This window comes from Armigeres subalbatus, chromosome 2 (assembly GCF_024139115.2).
Source record: "Armigeres subalbatus isolate Guangzhou_Male chromosome 2, GZ_Asu_2, whole genome shotgun sequence".
Taxonomy (NCBI): Eukaryota; Metazoa; Arthropoda; class Insecta; order Diptera; family Culicidae; genus Armigeres; species Armigeres subalbatus.
The window spans coordinates 440,342,105-440,368,250 of record NC_085140.1 but is presented as its reverse complement, the minus strand read 5'-3'; the positions used below and the strand labels follow the sequence as shown (position 1 = coordinate 440,368,250).

Sequence of the window (26,146 nt, the reverse complement as noted above, 5' to 3'; positions counted from 1 at the left end):
ATATCACATTTGGAGCACTTCAGTGCGCCTCTAACGATTCACAGTGGATCGGCTGCTTTGCAGACTGAGCCCCTGATCGTATGTCCCGGCATACTTATCAGGTATAGCTCTTTACATGGAGGATCCGCTAGGGCTCATTAGCACTCTCCAAGAGGTCGGGAAATTAATCAATTTCTCGTCAACTGGAAGTAGCGAAGCCAACGCGTGGCCATAGGTAGGATAGGATAGGTTGTAATATAGATTGAAATTGAGAAGTCTACTTTGTATTTTAGAGAAATTCAATTTTCAGAATGTTTTCAATTGGGAGTGGAGAACTATTTAGACTTATCGGGATTTACATCAGGAAAATGGAAAATTCAAAATAGTAATATCGATGCATTATGCAATTAAATGAATAGAAAATAGCTTAATGATAGGAATCTGAATTTATGTTTCTCCATAACAATGAATATTTCTTGCATAAACTTTGTATTGGTTATGATGATAAGTCTTAACATCATAGCAAACCAGAAATCAGCCAAGAAAAAACGTAAGGATTAAAAAAATTAGATTGATCATAAAATGAATTAACAATATTGAACATTTTAGATTCAGTAATTAAACAGATTTATTATTATTTTTGTTTGAGAAATTGTTCAGAGTAGCCAAGGTAGAAATTTACTGTACTATTGGATAGAAAAATATTAAATTGAAAATCTGAGATAGAAGAAAAAATTAGACAACAATGACTAAACGCTCTAACAATGACTAAAACACTAATAAGACAAAGTTATATAAGACCTTTTATGTTGAAACATAACAGACAGACAACCGACAACAATACAATGACAATAATAGATCTAAAATACAGAAGACAAGTAGTGTTTTACATTAATTATACAACTCACAATAATAGAAATGACTCAATAAATAATCAACGCCTAACGTACCGTCGTGCGGGGCTTCTTTTGATAAATCAGGGTACTGACTTGACTGAGAAAACCACATTCCTGAAAGTTTTCAAGAGGATTATGTTAGCTGATCTGTTGAAAATCGTACCCCGGCTGTTACACCCGGCTCTCCGCATGACACCTTCTAGCGCAATGTTGAACAACAGGCACGAAAGTCCATCACCTTGTCTTAGTCCCCGGCGCGATTCGAACGAACTGGAGTGTTCGCCCGAAATCTTCACACAGTTTTGCACACCATCCACCGTTGCTTTGATCAGTCTGGTAAGCTTCGCAGGGAAGCTGTTCTCGTCCATAATTTTCCATAGCTCTACGCGGTCTATACTGTCGTATGCCGCCTTGAAATCAACGAACAGATGGTGCGTTGGGACCTGGTATTCACGGCATTTTTGAAGGATTTGCCGTACAGTAAAGATCTGGTCCGTTGTCGAGCGGCCGTCAACGAAGCCGGCTTGATAACTTCCCACGAACTCGTTCACTAATGGTGACAGACGACGGAAGATGATCTGGGATATCACTTTGTAGGCGGCATTAAGGATGGTGATCGCTCGAAAGTTCTCACACTCCAGTTTGTCGCCTTTCTTGTAGATGGGGCATATAACCCCTTCCTTCCACTCCTCCGGTAGCTGTTCGGTTTCCCAGATTCTGACTATCAGTATGTGCAGGCAAGTGGCCAGCTTTTCCGGACCCATCTTGATGAGCTCAGCTCCGATACCATCCTTACCAGCTGCTTTATTGGTCTTTAGCTGTTGAATGGCATCCTTAACTTCCCTCAAGGTGGGGGCTGGTTGGCTTCCATCGTCCGCTGAACTGACGTAGTCATCTCCTCCGCTGCCTTGACTTTCACTGCCTGTACTCTCAGCGCCATTCAGATGTTCCTCGTAGTGCTGCTTCCAACAAAAGTTGGACTGGTGGTGAATGCGTCAAAGACAAAGTACATGCTTGTGGGCGGAACCGAGCGCGACAGGGCCCGCCTGGGAAGCAGTGTTACGATAGACGGGGATACCTTCGAGGTGGTCGAGGAATTCGTTTACCTCGGATCCTTGCTAACGGCTGACAACAACGTTAGTCGTGAAATACGAAGGCGCATCATCTGTGGAAGTCGGGCCTGCTACGGGCTCCAGAAGAAACTGCGGTCGAAAAAGATTCGCCACCGCACCAAATGTGTCATGTACAAGACGTTAATAAGACCGGTAGTCCTCTACGGACATGAAACATGGACAATGCTCGAGGAGGACTTGCAAGCACTCGGAGTATTCGAGAGACGGGTGCTTAGGACCATCTTTGGCGGTGTGCAAGAAGACGGTGTGTGGCGGCGAAGAATGAACCATGAGCTCGCCCAACTCTACGGCGAACCCAGTATCCAGAAGGTAGCTAAAGCCGGAAGGGTACGATGGGCAGGACATGTTGCAAGAATGCCGGACAGCAACCCTGCAAAGATGGTGTTCGCTTCCGATCCGGCAGGTACGAGACGGCGTGGGGCGCAGCGAGCGAGATGGGCAGACCAGGTGCAGAACGACTTGGCGAGCGTGGGGCGTATCCGAGGATGGAGAGATGCGGCCTCGAACCGTGCATTGTGGCGTCAAATTGTTGATTCAGTGTTATCTGTTTAGATGTTAACTAAATAAATGAATGAATGTTAGCTGATTCCCACAGTCCGGTGTTTATTTGGTCAAAGTAGACTAGTTCTTCCGGCATAATCACTTGTCAATTTTCAAAAACCCACCCCAATCATAGCAATCCAAAGGGGCAAAAAAAATGGATGAAATTTGTGTTCGTGTATATGAAAGGCACCACGAATGAGCGACTACCTTTACAAAGTTTCTAGACTTGATAGCCTGATTTAGTAGTAAAATATCGTCTATTAAACAGTAAGGATTGTTCGGAAATTTAAGAATATCAAATAAGTTTACCAAATTTGATTCGATTTTATTATTTTTCAATATGTATAACTTTTGCTATGCCATACCATACCATGTGTCTATCAACATAAGATTACATAAATTATATAGTAGTTTTGATTCTATATCTTAATTTGCAATAAAATATCACTGGGTATGAACGATAAAATTACGGTTTAAGTACAATAAATATCGGAGTATCAGAGAGTACAATATGTACAATTTTTGCTTATTACTAATAAGCTTTCAACGTTTGATAATGCTCGCTGTTGTATCAACTAGTGCATTTTTCCGACATTTCTGGCGCTCCAAAAATGATTGAAAGCACAGCGATCGATCATAACACATTCACAAGCTAAATATGAACCAAACTGGCTTATGCCATACATCAGAAAAACAAAATCCTACGCACTACACATACACGCCGTGCAATTGGGCTACCAACGATAAATCAAATGTCTCTTCAGTCGTTTTCCCAAGAAACTGCAAGTAGTCAGTGTACTGTCCTGTCTAGCCGCAGCGTTCGTTAATGCAGTGCCACGCAATCACGCATTAATGCTTCTTGTTCTACTCAATGCTTGCTTTTTCGCGTTTCGTCATACATCTTGTCGCCGTGAAGGCTTAGCCTTTAAGGCAGTTTTCGCATGGATCATGCTGATTATGCTGCTTAAGACTTGAATCTTGAAAAGACGATGTTAGTGTGAAAAAGTGAGTGAGTGAAAATGTGATTATTAATAAATACTAAGCCGAGATACGGAAATGTCTTAGCTGCGGGATGAGAGTCTAATAAAAAGTTAAGCCAACAACAGCCATGAATGATGAAGACAATCCAACGCCTTTGCTAGCAAGGCTAAATAAAAACCTCACCTAAGGCTATCCACCTGGTTATTCCTGAACCACAATAACCGTCTCAATTAGACACCGCTGCTTCGCACTCTATGCGTTGCATCATGAATTCAAAATCGTTCTGCGCTTCCCCGATCGGCACAGGCGGCATCAAATCGGCACCAGTCACTGTACGAACCACTACCTTCTCGACCTTTTTCTCCTCCGGTTTCTTATTTAGATTTCTTTTCGGTGGCTCCATGTGGTGGAAATGTTTCCAGTGATGCCTCAATCCGGCCTTTTGCTTGAACTTTTGATCTTCGCACATATCACATTTGAACCTGTACTCGTTCCCATGGATGTCGGAATGTATCCTCAGGTGACCCTCCTTCGTGAACTCCATTCCGCAAATTTCGCATGCATGAATTTTGATCGTCTTTCCGATCAGCGGATGATTCGGATGCTCCTTCGCCTGATGAATTATCAGTTCGACCTTTTTGTAGTAAACCTTATCGCAAACTACGCACTTAACTTGTCGATCCACCGAATGGATCGTCATGTGTTTCATCAACGGTGCCTTCTGGCTGAACTCCCTATCACATATCTCACATCGGAAGCGCTTCACTCCACTGTGCAGACGCTTGTGCACTCGCAAACTATTAGCATATCGGAAATCTTTTTTGCAGATAGGGCACGTGAAAACCAATTTTTCGTGAATTGCTTTGTGGCTGTGCAGAGCGCTAGGATGTCGGAAAGCTGCCGGACACTCCTCACACTTGAACGGTTTTTCCTCTTCGTGTTGAAGCGAGTGGCGCTTCAAATCAGGCCCGTACTTGAAAAGTTTGCCACAAAGTGGACAGATTAACCTTTCATGGCGGTGCTCTATCCGTATGTGATTGTCCAGATAACACTGAAACGTGAAGGCCTTTGGACACTCGTCACACTTGAACCTTTGGTATTCCTTGTGCTGACTCCGATGGACGGCTAAGGATGTTACGGTGGCATATTTTTTGCCGCACAGCTCGCAAACCATTGGCTGCAAGGAGAAAAAGAATTTAGTGTTTTGGGTAACACAAAATTACGCCAGTCTGACTTACTCCAGTGTTCTTCCCGTCGCCATGTGCGGATTGCTTGTGTTCCCTAAGTGCCACCCTTCCCTGGAAAACTTCTCCACACATAACGCACTTTAAATCGCGCTTCCTATAGGCCCCTTTCATTCCCTCATGTGCTCCTTGTTTTCGTCTTCGTCTGCGCTTCGGCTTCGGTTTATCGATTTCGACATCGTCTTCTTCGTCTTGGCTCGATTGCGATGAACTTGACCCATCCTCACTGGCTGATGGACCGCCAATTGAATACAGTTTACCGTCATCCGATGAGTCATCGCCCGAATTCGGAAGCTCTGAATCAAGAATTGGCGATTTTCTTTTTTTGCGAAGTCGGAATATACTTGCCGAATTTAGCGCCTGAGAAAAATAAAGATTTGAATAAAATTTCCACTTTCTTCAAGTTATTCGCGAATCTTGCTCGGTTAGATAAAGTTTGACGCAAATTATTTGCCAACAACATTAAATCTACTCACCGCCAGCGGAACGTTATCGTCTTCGCTATCAGACGGTTCCTCTTTCTTTTTCTCCAACACTCCTGCCGTGCCCCCCTCGATCGGATTTGCCTTGGAAGCTTCTGGCTGTCCATTTTCAACGAGCTTTTGTGCTTCAGTGATTTCCACCTTGACAAAATCGCCCGGCACCAATAAGGACGGCAATGGCATGGTCGATTCATCAACCTGAGAAATCGCTTCATCTTTAATTTTTACCTCATCCGGATCATTCGATTTCGCAACAGACTCCGAGTCGTTAACATCAAAATCCGAATTATTGCAATCAATTCCTTCCTTGTCGATTGAAGCCAAGTCGTTCAGCTCAGTCGGCACAGTTGCTTCGTTGGCGATTATATTTGAGAAAGGCTTCACATTTGATTCAGACTGTAAAACTGGTATTGCTTGTTGTTGGGTAGCTTCCACTACTTGATCAAGTAGCGGTAACGTGACATCGATTTTGTCAATCGTATCATCCTGTGGAACGCTTTCGATCGTAATAATTGGCAACAGAGCTCTGGATTTTTTCACCTTGGGACCTTCTGGTTTAGGTTTCTTAGGCCGTGGAACAATTTTCCGGGCCAATCGCTCCAGCCCTAGTTCTTTCCAGTGGTCCCTACGGTGATGATTGTTCAAAAATTCAGCTTTGTTAAAACTGTAGCAACACATTTCGCACTGATAAGCTCGTCCTCGAAGTTTGCTGTGAGCTTGCAGCTCCTCATCTGATTTGAACGACCTGTTACAGTAACTGCACTTGGGATTAACTTCGTGTATGTGCCTGTGCGTCATCAGGGCAAACATTGTGTTGAAAACCTTCCCGCATACCGTACAAATACGCTTGTCATGATCCTCCAGGTGAGTTGTTAAACTCTTTCGATGCTTGTAACTTTCCCCACAGATTTGACACGTGTGAGGTTTTTCCGTCGTGTGGACCTCTCTGATATGTTGCTTGACAATCGCTGGCGTTGCAAACACCGAAGGGCACTGTGGACACTTTGTTCCCTGCTGGGTATGACGAAACACGTGACAGTCCAGCGAAGACTGACCTCGAAAGCTTGCCGGACAGTACGGACACTTATACGGGCGTTCTCCCGTGTGCTGTCGGAGATGCACTGTGAGACCACCTTTCTGTAAGAACCGTTTGTGGCAGATTTCACATTCATACTCCTTAATTCCGTAGTGGGTTTGCTCATGTCGCTTCAGCAGAACTCGATACTTGAAAAATTTTCCACAAAGATTACAGGTCACGTTTGATCTTGTTTCGTCTTTCGGGCGGCCTCTTTTCTAAAATTGAGAAAATAATGTTATTGACACGTTTCACAAAAAAAATACATACAGAAGGGCCCAAGGATAAAATACTACAGCCATAAAATATCTTCAAATTTTGAAACCCCTCAAGATCGCCTTTCACCAAACCTTCTTTTCTCGTAGGGGACCTTCTTCCAGTGGTTTCAAACGAGGACGACCTCTTTTGCGACTTGTTTTCTCTTTGCTCTCAGATGAGTTGTGGATATTGGCGGCATCGATTCCTTCAGATTCTTGTTGCGCATCACGATCGTACTCTTCTACAGATAAGATCTCCGGGCGGGGTTTCCGTGGCCGACCAGCTTTTTTTCCCATGCGGATTGCATCTGTCGGATGTTTATTTTTGTTGCCTTCATTATCATTAACATATGTTTTTTCTGGGGCAAAATTATTCATGGTTTCAAACAAATTGATAGTGTTCATCTCTGGTTCCATTTTATCAGATTTTGACAATATTAAAAAAAAATACACTCTTTTTGAATAAAATTTGGCGAGTTTCTAAAAACTGATTTGTGTTTTGATTTTCATTTGTTTATGCGTCGTGGCTGCGTAGTTATTATGCGCTATGGGGTCATGCAGAAACCACGAAGCGGTTCAATAGGCCTTTTCACGAGACGTTTAAAATCAGCTGATTTTACCCGGGGGTTTGATGTTTTGGTTGTGTTTTCGTAGTGTACACTCAGAAATAAAGAAAATTGATATAAGATTAAATTTATATTGACATTTTTTCAATTTAAACTATGGATTAATTAAATTTTATACTACCTAACGTTAAAACTTAATCTAAGGTAGATTTGTCCCCAAATATGTTTCTATGTATTCTTTGTGATTGGCACGCGACTATTTTTGCACAAGTGGAAACTGTTCCGAGAGATACCGCGATTTTTTTAAATTGCTCTTCCGTACCTTCAAAGTTTGCCGCGAGGACGCACAAAATTAATGGTGTTTAGAAAGCAGAACGTCGCAAGTTTACCTAATTTTAAAAGATTGTCAAACGGAAATGGTGTGAAAGTGCTGAGATGCACACATTGTCTGTATTCGCCGCTCCGTCGAATATGGCTACTACAAGTTGGACTGCCTTACGGACATGGAAATGAAAAACACTTCTTTAAGTGGTAAGTTCCCATTCTTCTGAGATGGTATGACCTCTTCCATATAAAAATGCATTATTACGATATTATATTAACTTGTAAATATTGGTTATGGTTCCAGGAAGATTTCAATTCTGGAAATCCCGAGTGAAAATCAAGACGTGCATGCTGGAGGAATTCAAAGTGGATTGACAAATTATGGCCCGAGGGAAATAGCTAGAAAAAAACCAAACAAGACATCAGCTGCTCTGAGATGCACACAATTTGTAGTGCTAGAATTTCTTACTCACTAGTTGGCGAAGATGACTTTTATTGTAATTTAATCATAAATGTTATTACGAATTAATCACGATAGTCACCGGCATGCTGACAATAATAATTAATTAATTACACCATGTTCTCTTAGGTTTAAGATAATAAAACGCTATGTGTATTTTATTTATTTTCGTTATTCTCCTTATTCTTCAAATCAAAACAACACATTTCATTGCAGAATCCATCTACAGTAAAAAAGAACTGGCCTCAAAGTATGCTAGATCATAATAACTTGAAGTTATACTAGGCTCGTTTATGTGGTACTTATACCAAGTCGGGGTCAACCAGGCGAATAGCCAGTTAGAATGACTTTTAATCTAATTAGTATACATTTTTCTCAGAGTGTAGATGCAGTCTCGTTTCTTCTGCTTGTCGTTTATGGAACTGTCAGTGTGGAACGCACCTATTTCTTCCTTTCCCATGGTTCTTCTTATGGCTGTCAGTGCGGAATTTTCTATGTTGGCTACGAAATGAACTGTGGTGGAGGTATACAAGTGTCAGTCCCGTGATTTTACCGAGCCGGTGACAAGCGCGGTGTCATCATCAACAATAGACATAGCCCCAGAGGAGCGACATCCAATTTTTTTACTATGGATTTTGACAGGTTTGCTTGTTCGTTCTTTTTTGGGGGATAAATTTATCCCCCAGTGTCAAATTACCCCAATACTGATTTATTTTTCAATAGTATGTGCGTGAATTTTGAATGTTTTCGTTTTTACAGGAGAATAGGATGCAAAACGCCCATACCACTTAATAATGCAACATTATACAATCATGAGAAAATAGAAAAAAATTAAACGAATTATCAATTAAAACAATTTTACACTCGATTCTATGCTTCAAGCTTAAGAATGTTCAACTTATTTGCTCAATTATTTAGAATGCTAGTTGCACAAGATACTGTCTATGGCTTTGTTCGTTTTATATCATTTTCACCCTCGCAATTGTTTATGTTGCATTCGCAGTGCACTCGTATTGGTGATTCAGGAAAGATGTGACAAAGATGGCGTAGCTTGTCATCCCCGTGCATAGCCCGCTGTCATCATTGAAACGCAGTATGAAAAAAAAATATAGCCCGGGACATCCTGGCTACGATCTGGCGATGGGCTAAACAATAAGATATATGTCAGTAGCCTGGATTTCAATACTAAATTTTCAAAACGTCAAACGGTAGCCGAAGTCTTCATCTATGTGTTGATGGTGTTGGTTTGCGTGGGAGTGTTCTCAGATTTGACAAATCGACGTTTGAATCTTTGTTTACAAAAGCAGATAAGTCGTTTTGAAAATTTTGTATTGATTTTACGGATTTTAAAATTCATACACAGAGAAAAAAATAATTGGGATTCCAACATTTTCTAAATGTTATTTCAAGAATATAAGAAATTTGAAATTTGGGGCCCTCCTTAGCCGTGCGGTAAGACGCGCGGCTACAAAGCAAGACCATGCTGAGGGTGGCTTGGTTCGATTCCCGGTGCCGGTCTAGGCAATTTTCGGATTGGAAATTGTCTCGACTTCCCTGGGCATAAAAGTATCATCGTGTTAGCCTCATGATATACAAATGCAAAATGGTAACCTGGCTAAGAAACCTCGCAGTTAATAACTGTGGAAGTGCTTAATGAACACTAAGCTGCTAGGCGGCTCTGTCCCAGTGTGGGGATGTAATGCCATTAAGAAAAAGAAGAAGAAATTTGATACTTTTAGGCTGTGAACCATTCCACCGATTCGTTTAACTTTTAGTTAAAATTTGACATTCCGATTGTTATTTTCCCATCGTGGGTAAAATTTTACTCCGAAGCCGACCCATTTGAGTTTTGACAGATTGATAGTTATTTGGAAAGAAATGGATTCGAACTGTCAAATTTTACCTAAAAGTTAAACGAATCCGTGGAATGGTTCACAGCCTTAAGAGCTAAAACTTTTTGGTCAAATGATAAATTGATTGATTTGAAAGTTTTCTTTCAGTTCAAAGTTTTTAATTTCACAGTGGAAACTCTCAGAACAAAATTTGAAAAATAATCAATCACATTCCAATATTTCACATTTTTGGCAACACGGACAGAAATAAATGATGCAACTGGCATCCCACGACTATCTGTCAGTGGCAGAATAGTTACAGAAAAACGAAACTATCAAATAGATTGTCGAAAAAACAAATCCCACCTTAGTAAGTATACTTCATATTTAGTGTAACAAAAACCTGATTATTAAAAAAAATTCAGATTGAGAAAGGAATTGTTACATCGTTCCTGTTGCGGTCAGTGTCCGAACGGCTATACACTTTCCGACATCTTAAACTGCACCAACAACGGACAGCACTTTCCACTCTTCATGTTGATTTTGCAAGAGTAAGGGGATTCTTGCCCGAAAGCAATTGCAACCGCTTGGTGGATATTCACGAAAAATTCGGAGAATGTGCACGCGTCGAGGAGATGGCTCCGATCCAGGACGTTAGCAACAACAACGGCTAGCGCAATCTGGAACTCCTGTTGAGCAGTACAATCAGGAAGGAAAGTAAAGAATGCAGCTGCAGTTAGTACAAGCGTCCTTTTAGTAAGGTATTATACTGAACTGAGTGAAAAAAAAATAACAATCGCTGATTACCATAGTTACATCATTGAATTCGAAATCATCACTATGCCAACACTCCTCCTTGATGTTTCTATTTCATTAGGGTAAAATGCCCAATAGTGGACCCTCTAGTAGCGAAATTCTGCTCTTCCTGGCATAAGGAGTGGAAATTTTCAAAATATTAATTTTGCGTGATATCCAATATCAAGCTCTGCATCTCCTTTTCACGATACATACATAAAATACTCAAATACTCGACGTTATTTGTTGAAATTAACATTTTAAAGTCTGACTGAATCCGCCCTATAGTAGACCCCCTGGGGGTCCATAATAAGAAATTGCTTCCCCATAGTCGACACTTCCTTTGATTTTTATGTTCCGTTTCGGGACGTTCTTCTTCCCTATTATGGACCCCCCAAAATATTCCTATAATGGACACTTTCATGTTTATTTTTTATAGAATATGAAAAAAATCATTTAATTGTGCTATCCATAACATTTCCGATGCATGTAAACAAATCATAGGACTTTAAGGTAGGTTGCCCCGATGCAATTTCATAGCAAAATGTTTACATTGTGCTGTAATAATGCAAAAATGGCCGGAGGGTCCACTATTGGTTGGGGGTCCACTATTGGGCACTTTACCCTACATAAACTCATTTAGCTTATAGATGCCATCTACCATGGTTCCTAACAAGATATTTTTGCCGTTATTATCAATAAAACAATGATTAGATCCAAACTTAACATTAGCTCCCGATTCTGTAATCAATCTAACGGAAATGAGACTAGTATTTAATTTGGGAACAAATAGAACATTATTTAGTTTCACTTTAGTTGCCTTGCCGTCATCACCTATGCCGATTAGGACGCCATCTCCGACTCCGATAGACACCAACTCTCTTCCATCCGCAAGTTTGATAACGTCCCTTCGATGTTTAATGCTTGTAAAAAACTTTCTGTCTGATGTCATATGACGTGATGCTCCAGAATCTATCACCCATCTCTGATCCGCATGCTCATATTCGACTGCAGAGAAACAGATCGATCGACTATGACCAGTCTCCTCCTGAACTGCGATCTTCACACTCGATGTTCTTGCCTGCGCTCGTTCATCGGTTCGTTCAATTTTCGTACAAGACTCCATCTGCTGTTCCTCTGCCAGTCTTGCTAGATACTTGTTACATCCCTTCCGTATATGTCCGGTCTTCCCGCATTCAAAGCACACTCGCTGGTCGTTCCACAGTCCTGGGAATTGACGCTCCGTTTTGTGCACAACCTTTATCGCTTTCTCCTCCTTAATCGAAACTTTCTGCTGACGCTTATAGTACTCGTTCAAAAGCTTGGATTTCAATGATTTCATGGTATATCCTCCATCTATCCCTTCCATTACCGTCACAAAACCATCATATGACTCTGGTAAACTCGCCAGTATGAAAGCACCTTTCAACTCATCTGCCATGTCACATCCTACTTCCGCTAGCTTCTCAAACATCGCGTCCATTGCGATCAAATGTTCTTCTACATTACCCAAGTAACACCAAGCATTACAATATTGCACATATATCAATCATAAATCGGCATGCTAAATGCTAATTGCATTAGATCGGTTTTAACGATGTGTTGTTGCATTTATTTATCAACTGTCAGACAACGATACTCTAAATCAGCAATACGAATGCAGCGATGCATTACTGGTGCTTTATTTCAACATGCCAAAGCAATGAACCATTAATTCGGTCTTATAATTGCCCTTTTCCACTTTAAGTCAACTTTTAGGGCTGTGTTTTTTACAAGCATATATAGCTTCATGGTTACTTGGGTACCTTGCTCTTCCAGCTCTAACCGACTCATGCGCTTCAATAATCCTACTCTACCAGCCGATGTTTGCTTCACGTGATAGTCATGAAGGATGTCCCACGATTCTCTGGCAGACGAGGCGTTCTTGATGAGTTGCAATTGGCTACTCTCCACTAAGTAACCAATTGTGGCGGCTGCACGCTCGTCCTTGTCGATCCATGCTTCTGTCCTTTCTGTTTTCGGTGGTAGATCATTGACAACCACACGCCACAAACCTTCGTGAACCAGTAATTGTTTGGTCCTTTCTTTCCACAGGTCGTAGTTACCAAAATTCAAACGAACAGCACCCGTCTTCAGTTCCATATCCATTTTCTCTTCTACCGCCGATGAATCACAATGAACCACGGTTCCTCTTCAGTTCTTTCCGTCATACACGACCACAATCTATATACAACGTAACTGGTTTTTACTTTCCTGGGCCCATAACCTGTTGAGCAGTACAATCAGGAAGGAAAGTAAAGAATGCAGCTGCAGTTAGTACAAGCGTCTTTATTACTAAAAGGTATTATACTGAACTGAGTGAAAAAAAATAACAATCGCTGATTACCATAGTTACATCATTGAATTCGAAATCATCACTATGCCAACAACTCCAACATGTCCAACAACCTAAACCCCGGATGAGTATTTTTAGAAGCGGCCAATGCCGAACAGGGATCGCTCACGGTACTGGTTAAGATACCACATTGATAATAAACAATTTTCAATGAATATGTAAATATTGGGCAGACCAGGTGCAGAACGACTTGGCGAGCGTGGGGCGTATCCGAGGATGGAGAGATGCGGCCTCGAACCGTGCATTGTGGCGTCAAATTGTTGATTCAGTGTTATCTGTTTAGATGTTAACTAAATAAATGAAAATGAATGTAAATATTTAATATGGCTTCTTTTAATTCTGAAAGCATTACTGTCGATTCTAATGAATTTCACACACACATTTAGCTTTGAGAGTTAAATATTATTTTGAGAAGTTTCATACGCATTTAGTTTGAGAGAAAAATGTTATTTTGAAAAGTCGGCACTTGTAAAAGTGCTTCCAGAAGTGACATTTTTGATATTGTAGATTCAACAGTATTATACTTTCTACTGAAAATCACTAACTGATTTTCTTAATTTTACCAGCGTTTCTTTCAATTTTACCAACGATTTTTTTTGTGTGTACGGATTTAAAAATTAAAATTAAAATTCGAATTCTCGCTAAAAGGCAGCCAGCAGATCCGCAGGTCCGCAGATTTTTTCCCCATGTACACTAATAAAAATCCACACATTTTTATTGGCAAAAATCTAAAGAAATTTACAAATAAATTTTATGTGTGCGTTAATAACCACCCGCTATGGGAAAATCCACATAAAGGTTATTAGTTAATAACGGTTATGTGTGTTTCCACATATAAATATGCTATGCGAATTCACATAGCCGTTATGTGGGAAATGCGATTGTATGTCATACCCCAGAAACCCATTGCCCAGAAAGTGATTCCCCAGAAATTAATTCCCCTGAATGCACTACTCCCCAGAAAATCATTCCCCAGAATACCACAATCCCCAGAAAGACATTCCCCAGAATGCCCCTATCCCCCGAAAGACATTTCCCAGAATGCCTCCATCCCCCGAAAGACATTCCCCAGAATGTCCTATTCCCCAGAATACCATACCCCACAATGCACCATTTCCTAGCTTAGACTAAATACTTCGTAATTGCTTATCCCTGGCAAATGCGTACTTTTAAAGAAGGAGTCATCTACTCTTTTGCCTTATTTCGGGCAAATGCATACTTTTAAAGAAGGAGTCATCCACTCTTTTGCTTCATCCCGGGCAAATGCGTACTTTTAAAGAAGGAGTCATTTACTCTTCTGCCTTTTTTCCTGGCAAATGCATACTTTTGAAGAAGTAGTTATCTACTCGATTGCCATTTTCCGCGCAAACGCATACTTTTAAAGAAGGAGTCATCTACTCTTTTGTCTTATTCCAGGTAAATACAACTCCTATAAATGGAAATCATATATTCTTACGACCCATTGCATTTCATACTCAACGATTATGCCAAATGGCCATTATGCCAAACGGCTTTATGCCAAATGGCATTATGCCATATGGGCTTCCCCCAATATGAACAACGAGTATAATAGATTATATGCACCTTCGTATTATACTGCCCATAAATGCATAACAGTCCCATGTAGATAGGAAATCAAGCAAACATGGGACTGTTAAGATTTTATGGGCAGTATATGTGAGCAACAAACATATCAAATGGTCTCCATTCCGGGAAAATGCGTGCTTTAAAATAAGGCAGCATATGTCGTTTTGCCTTATTCCGGGCAAATGCGTACTTCAATATAAGTATTTTTGCATAGAAATATAGTATCTAGTATTTTTTATTTATAGAAATGACAGCGAAAAACATAGTTTCTTAGACTGATACCTTTTTCTGGGGAACGGGTCATTCTGGGTTTTTGGTTTCTGGGGAATGGGTCATTCGGGGTTGTTTTTTCTGGGGAATGGGTCATTCTGGGGATTTCTATTCGGGGAAATGGTGCATTCTGGGGAATATCATTCTGGAGAATTGATCGTTCTGGGAAATGGAATTCTGGGAAACACCATTCTGGGGAACTGATTATGGGGATTGGTATTCTGGGCATTGACATACAACCGGAAATGCTATAGTCAAAATTTATGTGTGCCACACATAATGGATATGATTGGATTTTTGTCAGTGTATTTTTGCATATGCGATGTTTTCGGAATTCGGGCACGGAAAATAAAAATCCCGGCCTCCTTTAAAATGCACGGGGACCAAAATCCGGAGGAAAATTTTCCCGAGGTGTAAGCTGCCACTAACCGCAAGTCGAGCACATCTGTATATGGAAGCCCATATACAGATGTGCTCGACTTGCGGTTAGCGGCAGTAAGGTGGCCTTAAAGTAAGCATTTCCTGTGAAAACCACGGCATGTATCCGAAAAAATAGGCTTCCATCTAGTAAATCATGGAATTAATTTTGGAGAAAAACGCTTGCATTCTACGGAATCCACAAAACAATGTTTGTTTACAAAATAAGTTACGCCCAAATCTCAAATTAATCCCGAATTATTTTGTAGATTCATAATTTTTGCGTGTATTTGATATGTTTATTTGTCTGAGTGTGGTGTTGCAAGAACGCAGCCTGTTGCGCCTGTCATTAAAATTTTGTTTTGATTTCATGATTCCGCACAGATTCCTCATTTTTCAGGAATCAATCGTGCATTAGGTTTCAAAATTATTTACAAAGTGCTGAAAACGTGAACATTATTCATTTCAGTGATTATTTTACCTAAACCAACCGTAACAACGGATATCGTATCTTCAAGCGGAATAACGTCATGCCTCGAGGGCGTCCTCGCAATTCGAAGTTCTCGGATTGCGTCACTAATGCTGAAGAGATAACGTCACGGGAGGAAGCAGCATTGGGACCGGTCTTAGACAAAGCGTCGCCCAAACGACAGTTCAGCAGTAGAAAATCCCGCGGTAGGCCTCGACAACCACGTCCGGATGTTCTGATCCCAGAGGAAAATGCTGATTTGAAACGCATCGATAAACAAGAATCGGTTGAACGATTAGAAGTAAACCATTCGGGTGAATTAGCTCAGAAAAAGGTTTGTACTCTGTATACTCTCTATCGCAGGTTTGCAAACTAAATACAAATCTTTCACATTTTCAGTCTAAAGGACGTCGAAAAGGAGAAAAATCCAACGTGGTATGTGAGTTCTGTGGAAAGATATTCAAGTTCCGTGCCACCTTGAAGCAACATGAACAAATTCACTACGGGATCAAGGAGTACGAGTGTGAGGTGTGCAACAGGCGTTTCCTGCACAAGGGCACGCTCAAGGTGCATCTTCGGATGCATACCGGCGAGAAACCGTATAAGTGCCCTCATTGTCCGAAGCAGTTCCGCGGTCAAACGGCGTTGGACTGTCACATATTCCGGCACACCAAACAGGGTACCAAATGCCCCCAGTGTCCGTCGATCTTTGCGACGCCATCTATCGTCAAGCAGCACATTCGAGAGGTTCACACGACGGAGCGGGTGAATACTTGCCAGATATGTGGCGTTACTTACAAACATCTGAAAAGTTTGAGGTTGCATCTGCGAAACCACCAAAAGCGCGTTTGCCCGGATTGTGGGAAGATTTTTCATAGTGTGTATGCCATGATGACGCATCGAAAGATACACGCCCAGGATCATTTCCAGTTTAAGTGCAGCTTCTGCGACAGGAAATTCGAGAAAGAAGACGAACTGGTTGCCCACGGTAAGCTTCGGGGTCGCACCTATCAGTGCGACATGTGCTGCCACAGTTTCAATAAGGCGGATTATCTGGAGAATCACAATCGGCGCAATCACTGGAAGGAAATGGGATTGGATCAACTTAAAATTGCGCCGCCGAAGAACGGTTGGAATCGCAAAGGAGTTCCAAAGCCAAAGAAAAAGGGCACTGAAGAAAGTTTTGACGTTGATTTGCCGGTTATGGAGCCAGTAGAGGTGGCTTACCACGTAGATGTTCCCGCTGTTTCGGAAACGTTGATCAATTGGGTTGATGATCCTCAAGGGCCATATTCTTATTCAATATACAGCGTTCCTCAAGATGTTCCGCTAACGGTGGAACCATTCTGCCAACCTGCGGAAACGAGTTCGATTTTGGAAATCGAACCCGATGAGTTTGATAAGACACCGCACTTGGAACGATTGGAACAAGGTCATGATGAGCTTCGACTGGAGTGCGATCATGATTACGCTGGGGATGACTTTAATTGTGGGAATGATTACAGTACTGAAGATGCACCGAGCGAAGGCAATGTTGTGGATGAACCGAAAACGGAAATGAAGGATGAACCAGAAGCAGCAGGTGATGAAAATCTGGTGATGTGCGCGGTGCCATCAGAGGACCCTGCATGTAAGGATGGTACAGTGCCAAAAATAGAGAAGACCAACCAGGAAGAACAAATAGACGCTTCCGTAGAAATAAAAGACGCTGATTCTTGCACAGATGAAGATGATACGAAACCATTATCGGTATGTTCTTGTTCGATTTCGTTTCTAATAAAGTCGACATTTTATTTTCTTTTCACGATAGATATGGATTTCAAAGCGGTCACCAAAAACTCGAAAAATATCTTTTTCACCTCAGAATGAACAACTAAATAATCAAACCACAGTTTTCGAGCAAACACCCCTGCTTATCAAGGATGAGCCTCATGTAGACGAACAAATCGTAGACTTACCAACATGCCTTCCTAATACAAAGAAGAACCCTGCTGTCGAAACATCGGACGGGAAGACATCTCAAAAGTGCAAACGGCGACGGAAATCTGAAGTGTTCAAAGATGACCTTTCTAAAAGAAAGGAAATGCTCTGCCCTTTTTGTGGAGATTCCTTCAAAGGTCGACTGCAACTCAGTAATCACAAAAAGACTGTGCATCCGGAACTGAAGCCACATAAAGGGGTACTGATTCTTAATTCGAATGCATTTTTTAAAATAATTATTAACAATTTATAATTTTAGCCATTCATATGTGAAATATGTGGCAAGTCGTATGCCAACATTACTTCTCTGGTTTGCCACCGAAACCGCCACCAGGAGTACCAACGCTACCAGTGCGACGAATGTCCGAAAGCCTTCGCCTTCCGCTGCTATCTGGAAACACACAAACGTGCCGAGCACTTGCACGAACGCTTGATTTGCTCGCTCTGCGGGAAACAGTTCAAGTACAGCCAGGACCTGAAGGTTCACATGCGTCAGCATGAAGACGACCGGCCGTTCAAGTGCGATCAGTGTCCGTCCGTTTTCCGATATCCGAGTGCTCTCCGTTCGCACAAGGCATGGCACGAGCAAACTTTGTTTACGTGCGACATCTGCAGCAAGACTTTCAAGTACGCGAATAGCCTGCGGGTGCACAAGCGGTTACACAGCGGCATCAAACGGTTTCGCTGCGAAATTTGCGACCGGGAGTTCAACACCAAAGCTCCGCTGGTGAGGCACTTGGCAACCCACTCGATCGAGCGGGAAATGAAATGCATAGTCTGTGATAGGATATTCTACAAGAAGGTGGACTTGGTGATTCACCAGTCGAAGGAGCACCCAAACGATCCGGTCATTGGCAAAACAATTAAGATCCACAAGTGCGAAGTGTGTGGGCAGGAATTCGCCAAAAAGAGTAATATGAAGGCACATTCCTATATTCACGGGGATGTGTACAAGTTCAAGTGTAAGCTCTGTGAGGGTCAACAGTTTAAGCAGCATGCCGGGTTGAGGCATCACTTGATTCATTTCCACAAAATGGACCTCTCTAAAAAGAAATCTGAAGAGGGAAACGAGAAAGAGAAAGCGCAGGAGAAGGAAGATCAACAGAGTTCGATGGTGGATGCAACGCTGACGCCGGCCGTCAGCATTGTGCACAATGGAATGAAGTTTATGGTGCAGCAGATTCAATGTGAGTAGACACTGTGTAGGAAACAATGTTTTAAGTCGCGAATGGTTTTATATTATCGCTGATATGGGAATCATTTGTCCGAAATTTCCTTTATATGGCTCGACAATCTTGAACGTTCCTTAGCCTAGTGTCACGTGATAGACCTTTTCAAGCGCGGTGATCAATTCTCGCTTAACTTTTCAAAAGGACCTAAGTAACATTTTTTTCATGAATTAATTTGGGTACTGCAATCAAAAGCTTTCATGTTTTTCTGTTGATTGCGCTATTCAAATTAATTCATGAAAAAAATGTTACTTAGGTCCTTTTGAAAAGTTAAGCGAGAATTGCATCATTCGATTTCCCAGGATATTCAGAAAATATAGATGGATTTCAGGCGCGTTTTCGTGAGGTGATAAATGAGATGTATGCCAGAAAATCATACTTTGGAACGTTTACAAAACGCTCATGAAGGAAAAAAAAGTGCTACGAAACCTCTTTGGTGGGGTGCTGTGGTGGAGGCCAATGAACCATATTGGATTGCGGGAGTTGTTGGAGGAATTTCCCTTCGTTCCTAGCTTCGTTCACACCGTAAAAATCGGGCGGCTACGTAGCCGGGGCCCTCCTTAGCCGTGCGGTGAGACGCGCGGCTACAAAGCAAGACCATGCTGAGGATGGCTGGGTTCGATTCCCGGTGCCGGTGTAGGCAATTTTCGAATTGGAAATTGTCTCGACTTCCCTGGGTAGTGACCTGCCCTAATTCCGCGCATCGCCTAATACCGTGGTTTTCATAAAACATCAGAACCTGACTATCATGGACATCACATTATTTGGTGAAATGTTCAAACAAAATATGTATAGCCAGGTTCTGATTTTTGATGAAAACCACGGTATTAGGCGATGCGCGGAATTAGGGCAGGTCACGGTAAAAGTATCATCGTGCTAGCCTCATGATATACGAATGCAAAAATGGTAACTTGGCTTAGAAACTTCGCAGTTAATAACTTTGGAAGTGCTTAATGAACACTAAGCTGCGAGGCGGCTCTGTCCCAGTGTGGGGATGTAATAACAATAAGAAGAAGAAGAAGACGTAGCCAGAATATCGGACAATAAACCGGTGAAAATGGTTCTCGATAGCGATCCGACAAGCCCACGATTGCGAGGTACGTAGAGAGCAAGGTCGATCGATCAGATGGAGGAAGTTGACTTTTAAACCCTTGGTAGACTGTGAGGAAAGCGACGTGCAGCCAAAAAAATGGCTTGTCGCATATAATTATTGAGCATGGTTTTCCTGCGAAATTTATTAGATTCATTGGTAAACTCGAAATCAAATATTTGGATTGTGGTGTTTTTCTCATTGTTATGTGGAGGCGCTTTATGTTTCTGGTACATACGTTCTTCCTTTTTAATTTGTAAATTCATCAAAATTCTGGCTGATAAAAACTTTAAAATAAAATAAAAAGATATGTGCTTTCGTAGTAGTGCATTTGAAAACCTCTGCTACTGATAACAACCTGTTTTGCTGTTTTGTGTATTTGGCTGCGTACTTTATTATAGGCGGAGTTTGCGAAGGAGTAGTAGGAGGCGGAGTGAAGAATCTGTCAAATAGAGGTTCAAAACAAAACGGACAATAAATTGCATCGCAAATCGCGTTCTTCTCACACCCAGTGAAAACGTGAAACATCAGGATGCCGAAAATATTTACCCCCACGAATCAAATCCGGCTCACGAATGTGGCCGTAGTGCGGATCAAAAAAGGTGGCAAACGATTCGAAATAGCTTGCTACAAAAACAAAGTGGTATCGTGGCGAACCGGAGCGGAAAAGGACCTGGACGAAGTGCTGCAAACCGGATCAGTATTCACAAACGTTTCCAAGGGTGAGGTGGCCAAAAAAGAAGATCTGCTGAAAGCATTTGGAAAGGATGATGTCATCGAAATTTGCAAGGAAATTCTGACCAAGGGTGAGTTGCAGATATCCGAAAAGGAGCGACACGACCAGCTGGAATCAATGTTCAAGGAAATTGCTACCAATGTGGCCGACCGTTGCGTCAATCCGGAAACGAAGCGACCCTACCCGGTTTCTATCATCGAAAAATCCATGAAGGATATTCACTATTCGATCAAGCCGAATCGAAATGCGAAGCAGCAAGCACTCGAGGTGATAAAACTGCTACAGGAGACAATTCCGCTTGAGAGAGCCAAGATGCGTTTGAAGGTCACGCTACCGGGGAAGGATGCCAAGCGGCTGAAGGACAAGGTCACCAAGCTGTGCTCCCCGGTGGAAGCTGAGGACTGGGAAGGGGATAAGCTGGTGCTGACTTGTTTGATCAATCCGGGCCACTATCGGGAGATGGACGAAATCGTTCGGACGGACACGAAGGGGGCCGGAAATTTGGAAGTGCTGAATCTGAAGGAAATTAAGGAGGGCGAGGAGGTTCTGGAGTAGATGTGGAAATTAAATATGTTCGTTTTTTTGTTGGATTTGAATAAAACTATTTAATACTGTATTTTTCTGTTATATTTGATAGCAGAGCAAATGATAACTCGACTGGTTAGTTAGAGGAGGAAACAGAAAATGATTTTATTTTCAAATATTCAATGCCTACTATGTTAACAAACGCTTACTATGCTAACATCCCCCCCTAAGCGCACATTTCTCAGGCACCCCAAGTTTGTCCCTATCTTCATTATACTTCGGACCAGTGGCGTAGCCACGGGGGTGGTTTTGGGTATAAAACGGCGGTACCCCGTTTGGCATAATGCCATATGGCATAATGCCATATGGCATAATGCCATATGGCATAATGCCGTTTGGCATAACGCCGTTTGGCATAATGGTCATTTGACATAATGGCCGTTTGGCATAATGGCCATTTGGCATAATTTGTATGCGGTGTCAAATTGAGGGCCGTTTGGCATAATGGTCATTTGGCATAAGGGCCGTTTGGCATAATAGCCATTTGGCATAATTTGTATGTGGTGTCAAATTGAGGGCCGTTTGGCATAATAGCCATTTGGCATAATTTACATACTGATCCAAATTTTTTTTTAAACTTTATTAATGTGTTTTTTTTCCAAATTGATTGCCCAGGAATCTACTTAGCATCATCGGAGGTGAATTACTCCGATGATGCTAAATAGACTTTAAAGCTCTAAAGATTATACGACAATTTGCGGTACAACATTCCGCGGTAATCTATTTCTTGATGTACCACATCGCGATCATTACCATATATTATATTCCATTCTGCGTTTTGTAATATTCCGCAGTTAGAATTATTTTGGAGTGCATCGTTTTGCTGCCAATACCCGAGCAAATTTGAGTATTCAAAGAAGGCAAAATAACACATTTGGCCTTATACCGGGCAAATGCGAGCAGTTATAGAAGGCAAAATAACACATTTTGCCTTATAACAGGCAAACACGTGCATCACGAAACGGTACACCATAAAATTGTTGAGACAGTCAAACCTATGTGAACCTATGTGAAACATGTGCTGCTAGGGTTTTTCAAGGGACCATCGCAGTAATCCATAACATATTTTATAATATGCCATAACTTGCTTCCATGACTCGTTATCGAGTCATAGAACATCGTCTCTTGAAGGGTTCACTGTATATCCCGCTGAAGATTATTTACTTCAACACCTTATCATTTTCATTACCTATAATTTACCATTCTTTGAAACGCGAGCAGTTCTTTGTTTATTCCAATGGAATTTTTGAACTGACCATTTCTTGAAAGCCTTGATAGAAAAACTTTTATTCACTTTTTTTTTGTAATTTACCCTTCTTTATTGCATATGAATTGTTGCAAACGGCAATTAATTTGGAACCGTATATAAATTATGCCAAATGGCCCTCAATTTGACACCGCATACAAATTATGCCAAATGGTTGTTATGCCAAACGGCTCTTATGCCAAATGGCCATTATGCCAAATGACCTTCAATTTGACACCGTATATATATTATGCCAAATGGCCATTATGCCAAACGGCCCTTATGCCAAATGACCATTATGCCAAACGGCGTTATGCCAAACTTCATTATGCCATATGGCATTATGCCAAACGGGGTACCGCCGTATAAAACTCCCCCCAGAGACAAAATTTTCGGAAGAAATTTTTTTTTCGAAAAAAAAAAGTTCAGAAAACCCCCCCCAGATTAATTTTCTGGCTACGCCACTGCTTCGGACCAAAGGAGGATTAAGGATTAAGTAAGCATTCCGTGTTTCAACTTGATGGCTTTAGCTTCAACTTGTTCTCGGACATAGTGATGCCTGATGTCAATGTGTTTGCTACCCCGGGTAGACGAAAATGGCTCATTAACAGTAAAACGTGATATTGATAACAAAACATGATATTAACTTGTTTGAAATAAGACAATTAACAAGAACTTATCAATATCTTGAGCTATTAGTTTGTTCTTCTTAATAGCAAAACCCGATATTTTTATGATATTTCGGTGCAATTTTTTGTTATTATCACGGTTTCTACCCGGGACGTGTCAAGTAGCCAACTCCACGCTGCGTCAAGTTGATAGCGCTTTTGTTGTCAAAGTGTATCACCAGAGTATCGTTTGTCCCGTGAAGCTCATGTAGAAATCCTCACCACCACATGGCCTCCTGAGTCGCGGTTGATAGAGCCATGCATTCTGCCTTCGTTGTTGAAAGCGCCACGGTAGATTGCCGCTTCGAGTTCAAACTGATAGCTCCGTTATTCTGTATAAAAACGTATCTGCTGGCTGACCGTCGTGTATCGGGGTCGTTTCCCCAATCTGCGTCGCTGTAGCCGTAGAGGCCCGTGTCTCCGGCTCGTGTATACGTAAGCTTTTCTTGCTTCGTACCCCTCAGGTATCGAAGTATTCGGGTTGCTGCTATAGCTGCTGACCAAACTTACCGCATGGCTAATGTCCGGCCTTGGACATTGTGCAACGAATTGAAGTCCACCGATTAGCTCTCTGAATGGAACATCTTTCATCATCCTTCTCTTCTTTAATGGCAGGACACTTTTTTTTCGTGAGACGCTGATTCACGTCCAGAGGAGTAGAAGCAGCATTGCAGTTGCTCAAATTGAACTTTTCCAACAGATGGTTGATGTAATTTTCTTGATCGATTGTCACAGCGCCGTCAGATCTGATCACCAGTAGTCCTAACACTTGTTTGACTGGTCCCAAGTCCTTCATCTCAAATTCCCCACACAGTTGCTGCTTGATCATAGTTATCAAAAGGCATCGCTGGAGAGCATCTGAAAATCGTCCACATATACTGCAATGACAACGAGCTATCCATTGACGATCTAATAGTAAACACAAGTATCGAACTTTGACCGCTTGAAACCCATATTTATCAGCTTCGTGTCCAGCTTCCGGTTCCATACTCTACTGGCTTGCTTTAGGCCATATAGAGCTTTCTGTAATTTGCATACCATACAGCGCACCTTCTGCCGTCACGAAACCCTTCTGGCTGTTCCATATAAATCTCTTCGTTCAAGTCGCCCTGCATGCAAGCACCGCGTTCATTTGGTGCAATTCCAAGTCCAGCTTCACAGCTAATGCAAGGAGATAACGCACTGTTACATAGCAAACGACAGGCGAGTAGGTGTCCTGGTAATCAACTACTTCGACTTGTGAATAGCCCTTAATTACAAGTCGAGCCTTATAGCACAAAACAGATAGACATCATAGAACAAACTGCAAATTTCAAAGTAGGCTCTTTGTGTATCAACAATCAACGAACGGCACTCCCGTATATCCAGTGCGACAGAAAGAGAAAGCAAAGCATGCGATGCTGCTCTGTCTTATGTGCGTTGTTCAGTGAAGCTTGACTTCCACCGCTAGGTTCGCTAGCGATCCAAAATCATCGAAGGACCACTTTCCACGGGAAAGATGCCTATATGTTATGTGCTTATAGCGTTCGATGGAGCCATCAAAGTTTGTCTTCATCTTGAAAAACCCATCTGCTTTGCAGCGTTTTCGTCCTGAAGGTAGATTCTCCAGACGCCATGTGCCATTGTCGCTCAATGCATGGATCTCGTTCTCCATTGATCACGATCGGGATGATTCAACGCTTCTTGAACGGTCCCTGGCTCATTTCGACTCTGTGGACGACATGCTTCGGAGAGTTTGTGATTCATTTTCGATGTGATGAGATACTGGCATCTTGCTGAGCGCTCCCAATCACTGGGCTCAGAAATATGTTGTAGTTCAACATCTTCTTCTTGGGAATGTGATGCGAGCGCTATACGCCTAGCAGACGGCTGACTACTTCCGGATTGGCATCCATAATCCTGTGGAAAGACAAGTTTCTAAGGTAGGACACTGTATGTGACCTTGTAATCAAAATACTTGCCTGGTCGGTTGTGGTGAATGCGGAGGGAGCGCAGATGGTTGGACTGCCTCTACCTATGTGCAAACTTCTTCAAGATCTTCACTTACATCCGATTCTATTTCCGCGCTCGGAGCTTCGGTGTCTTCCACTTCAGCTGCTTCATTCTGTTCTGAGTCATTATTATGAACAAAAATATCAATGTCTCCAAAGTTTTGTGTTACGCCTACTTCTATCTGGCCAACCTGGCCGGCTTCCGATAATACTATGATGTCCCGGCTGACAAAAACTTTGTTGTGTAACCGAATCAAACACTCTTTTTTTTAGCAAGGGTAAACGGAAATCTGCATCCAGACACATGAGGAGGTTAACTCAGGTAGTGTGGGGATGGGTATGCCATGTAACTCTTAACCGACCCACTAAAACCAAAACCCTTTCGCCAGTCCGTACCCCCGGCCCGCAATTAAGCAAAACATCAGGCTATTGAGAATGCTCACGCCTATGCAAACGCACTTGACGTTAATACACATCGACTTCAAGGGTGGTAACCTCATCACCCGTCGATCACAAGCTATGATTGTAACCTAACGGTTCGTATCATAATCTCACGTTAGAGACGAGCACCCCGACAACAACCACCGCGCATGAACTGCAATGATCTCTATATTTACATACGGAGGTCCCCGCAGCCCACCCGCGACATGTTGGTTGTTGGGGTGAGCAAATATTCACTGCATCACAGGTGCCCTTACTGCATTCGTTGGTTTTGTTCAAGACGCCACCACCGCTGCTGTTTCGACATAATCTGTTGAGATGCTGTGTTCACCGCATTCCATATAACTTCCTCCCGGTACATCCTCGGGTCACGACACGGGGTTGTATCCATACCCCTAACAAGCTGCATGGCATTGCGTTCTACCACGAATCGAGGGCATGCGAACATCACATGCTCTGCCGACTCTACCTCACC

At 42.1% G+C, this 26,146-nt stretch overlaps 3 protein-coding genes across 3 annotated transcripts in view; 2 read left to right on the top strand and 1 right to left on the bottom strand.

The window, feature by feature from the left end:
- The window catches only part of LOC134210394 (uncharacterized), a 62,913-nt gene that overhangs the window by 18,348 nt on the left and 18,419 nt on the right, over positions 1–26,146 (top strand). The window contains exons 7-11 of the mRNA XM_062686444.1: positions 15,725–16,039; positions 16,105–17,454; positions 17,516–17,884; positions 17,945–18,878; positions 20,592–21,275. Of these exons, the coding sequence (XP_062542428.1) occupies positions 15,725–16,039; positions 16,105–17,454; positions 17,516–17,884; positions 17,945–18,878; positions 20,592–21,275 (3,652 nt within the window). The remainder of the gene's footprint in view (positions 1–15,724; positions 16,040–16,104; positions 17,455–17,515; positions 17,885–17,944; positions 18,879–20,591; positions 21,276–26,146) is intronic.
- Positions 2,856–7,100, bottom strand: LOC134213657 (zinc finger protein 160-like). Its single transcript, XM_062692909.1, has 4 exons — positions 6,684–7,100; positions 5,253–6,551; positions 4,771–5,136; positions 2,856–4,709 (listed from the first exon to the last, which is right to left on the bottom strand). The coding sequence occupies exons 1-4, from the start codon at positions 7,005–7,007 to the stop codon at positions 3,759–3,761; spliced, it is 2,940 nt and encodes a 979-aa protein (XP_062548893.1). The 5' UTR covers positions 7,008–7,100; the 3' UTR covers positions 2,856–3,758.
- LOC134213658 (ribosome maturation protein SBDS) lies at positions 20,414–21,392 on the top strand. The gene has a single exon (XM_062692910.1). It carries the CDS (start codon positions 20,537–20,539, stop codon positions 21,293–21,295), a length of 759 nt encoding a protein of 252 aa, XP_062548894.1. The 5' UTR covers positions 20,414–20,536; the 3' UTR covers positions 21,296–21,392.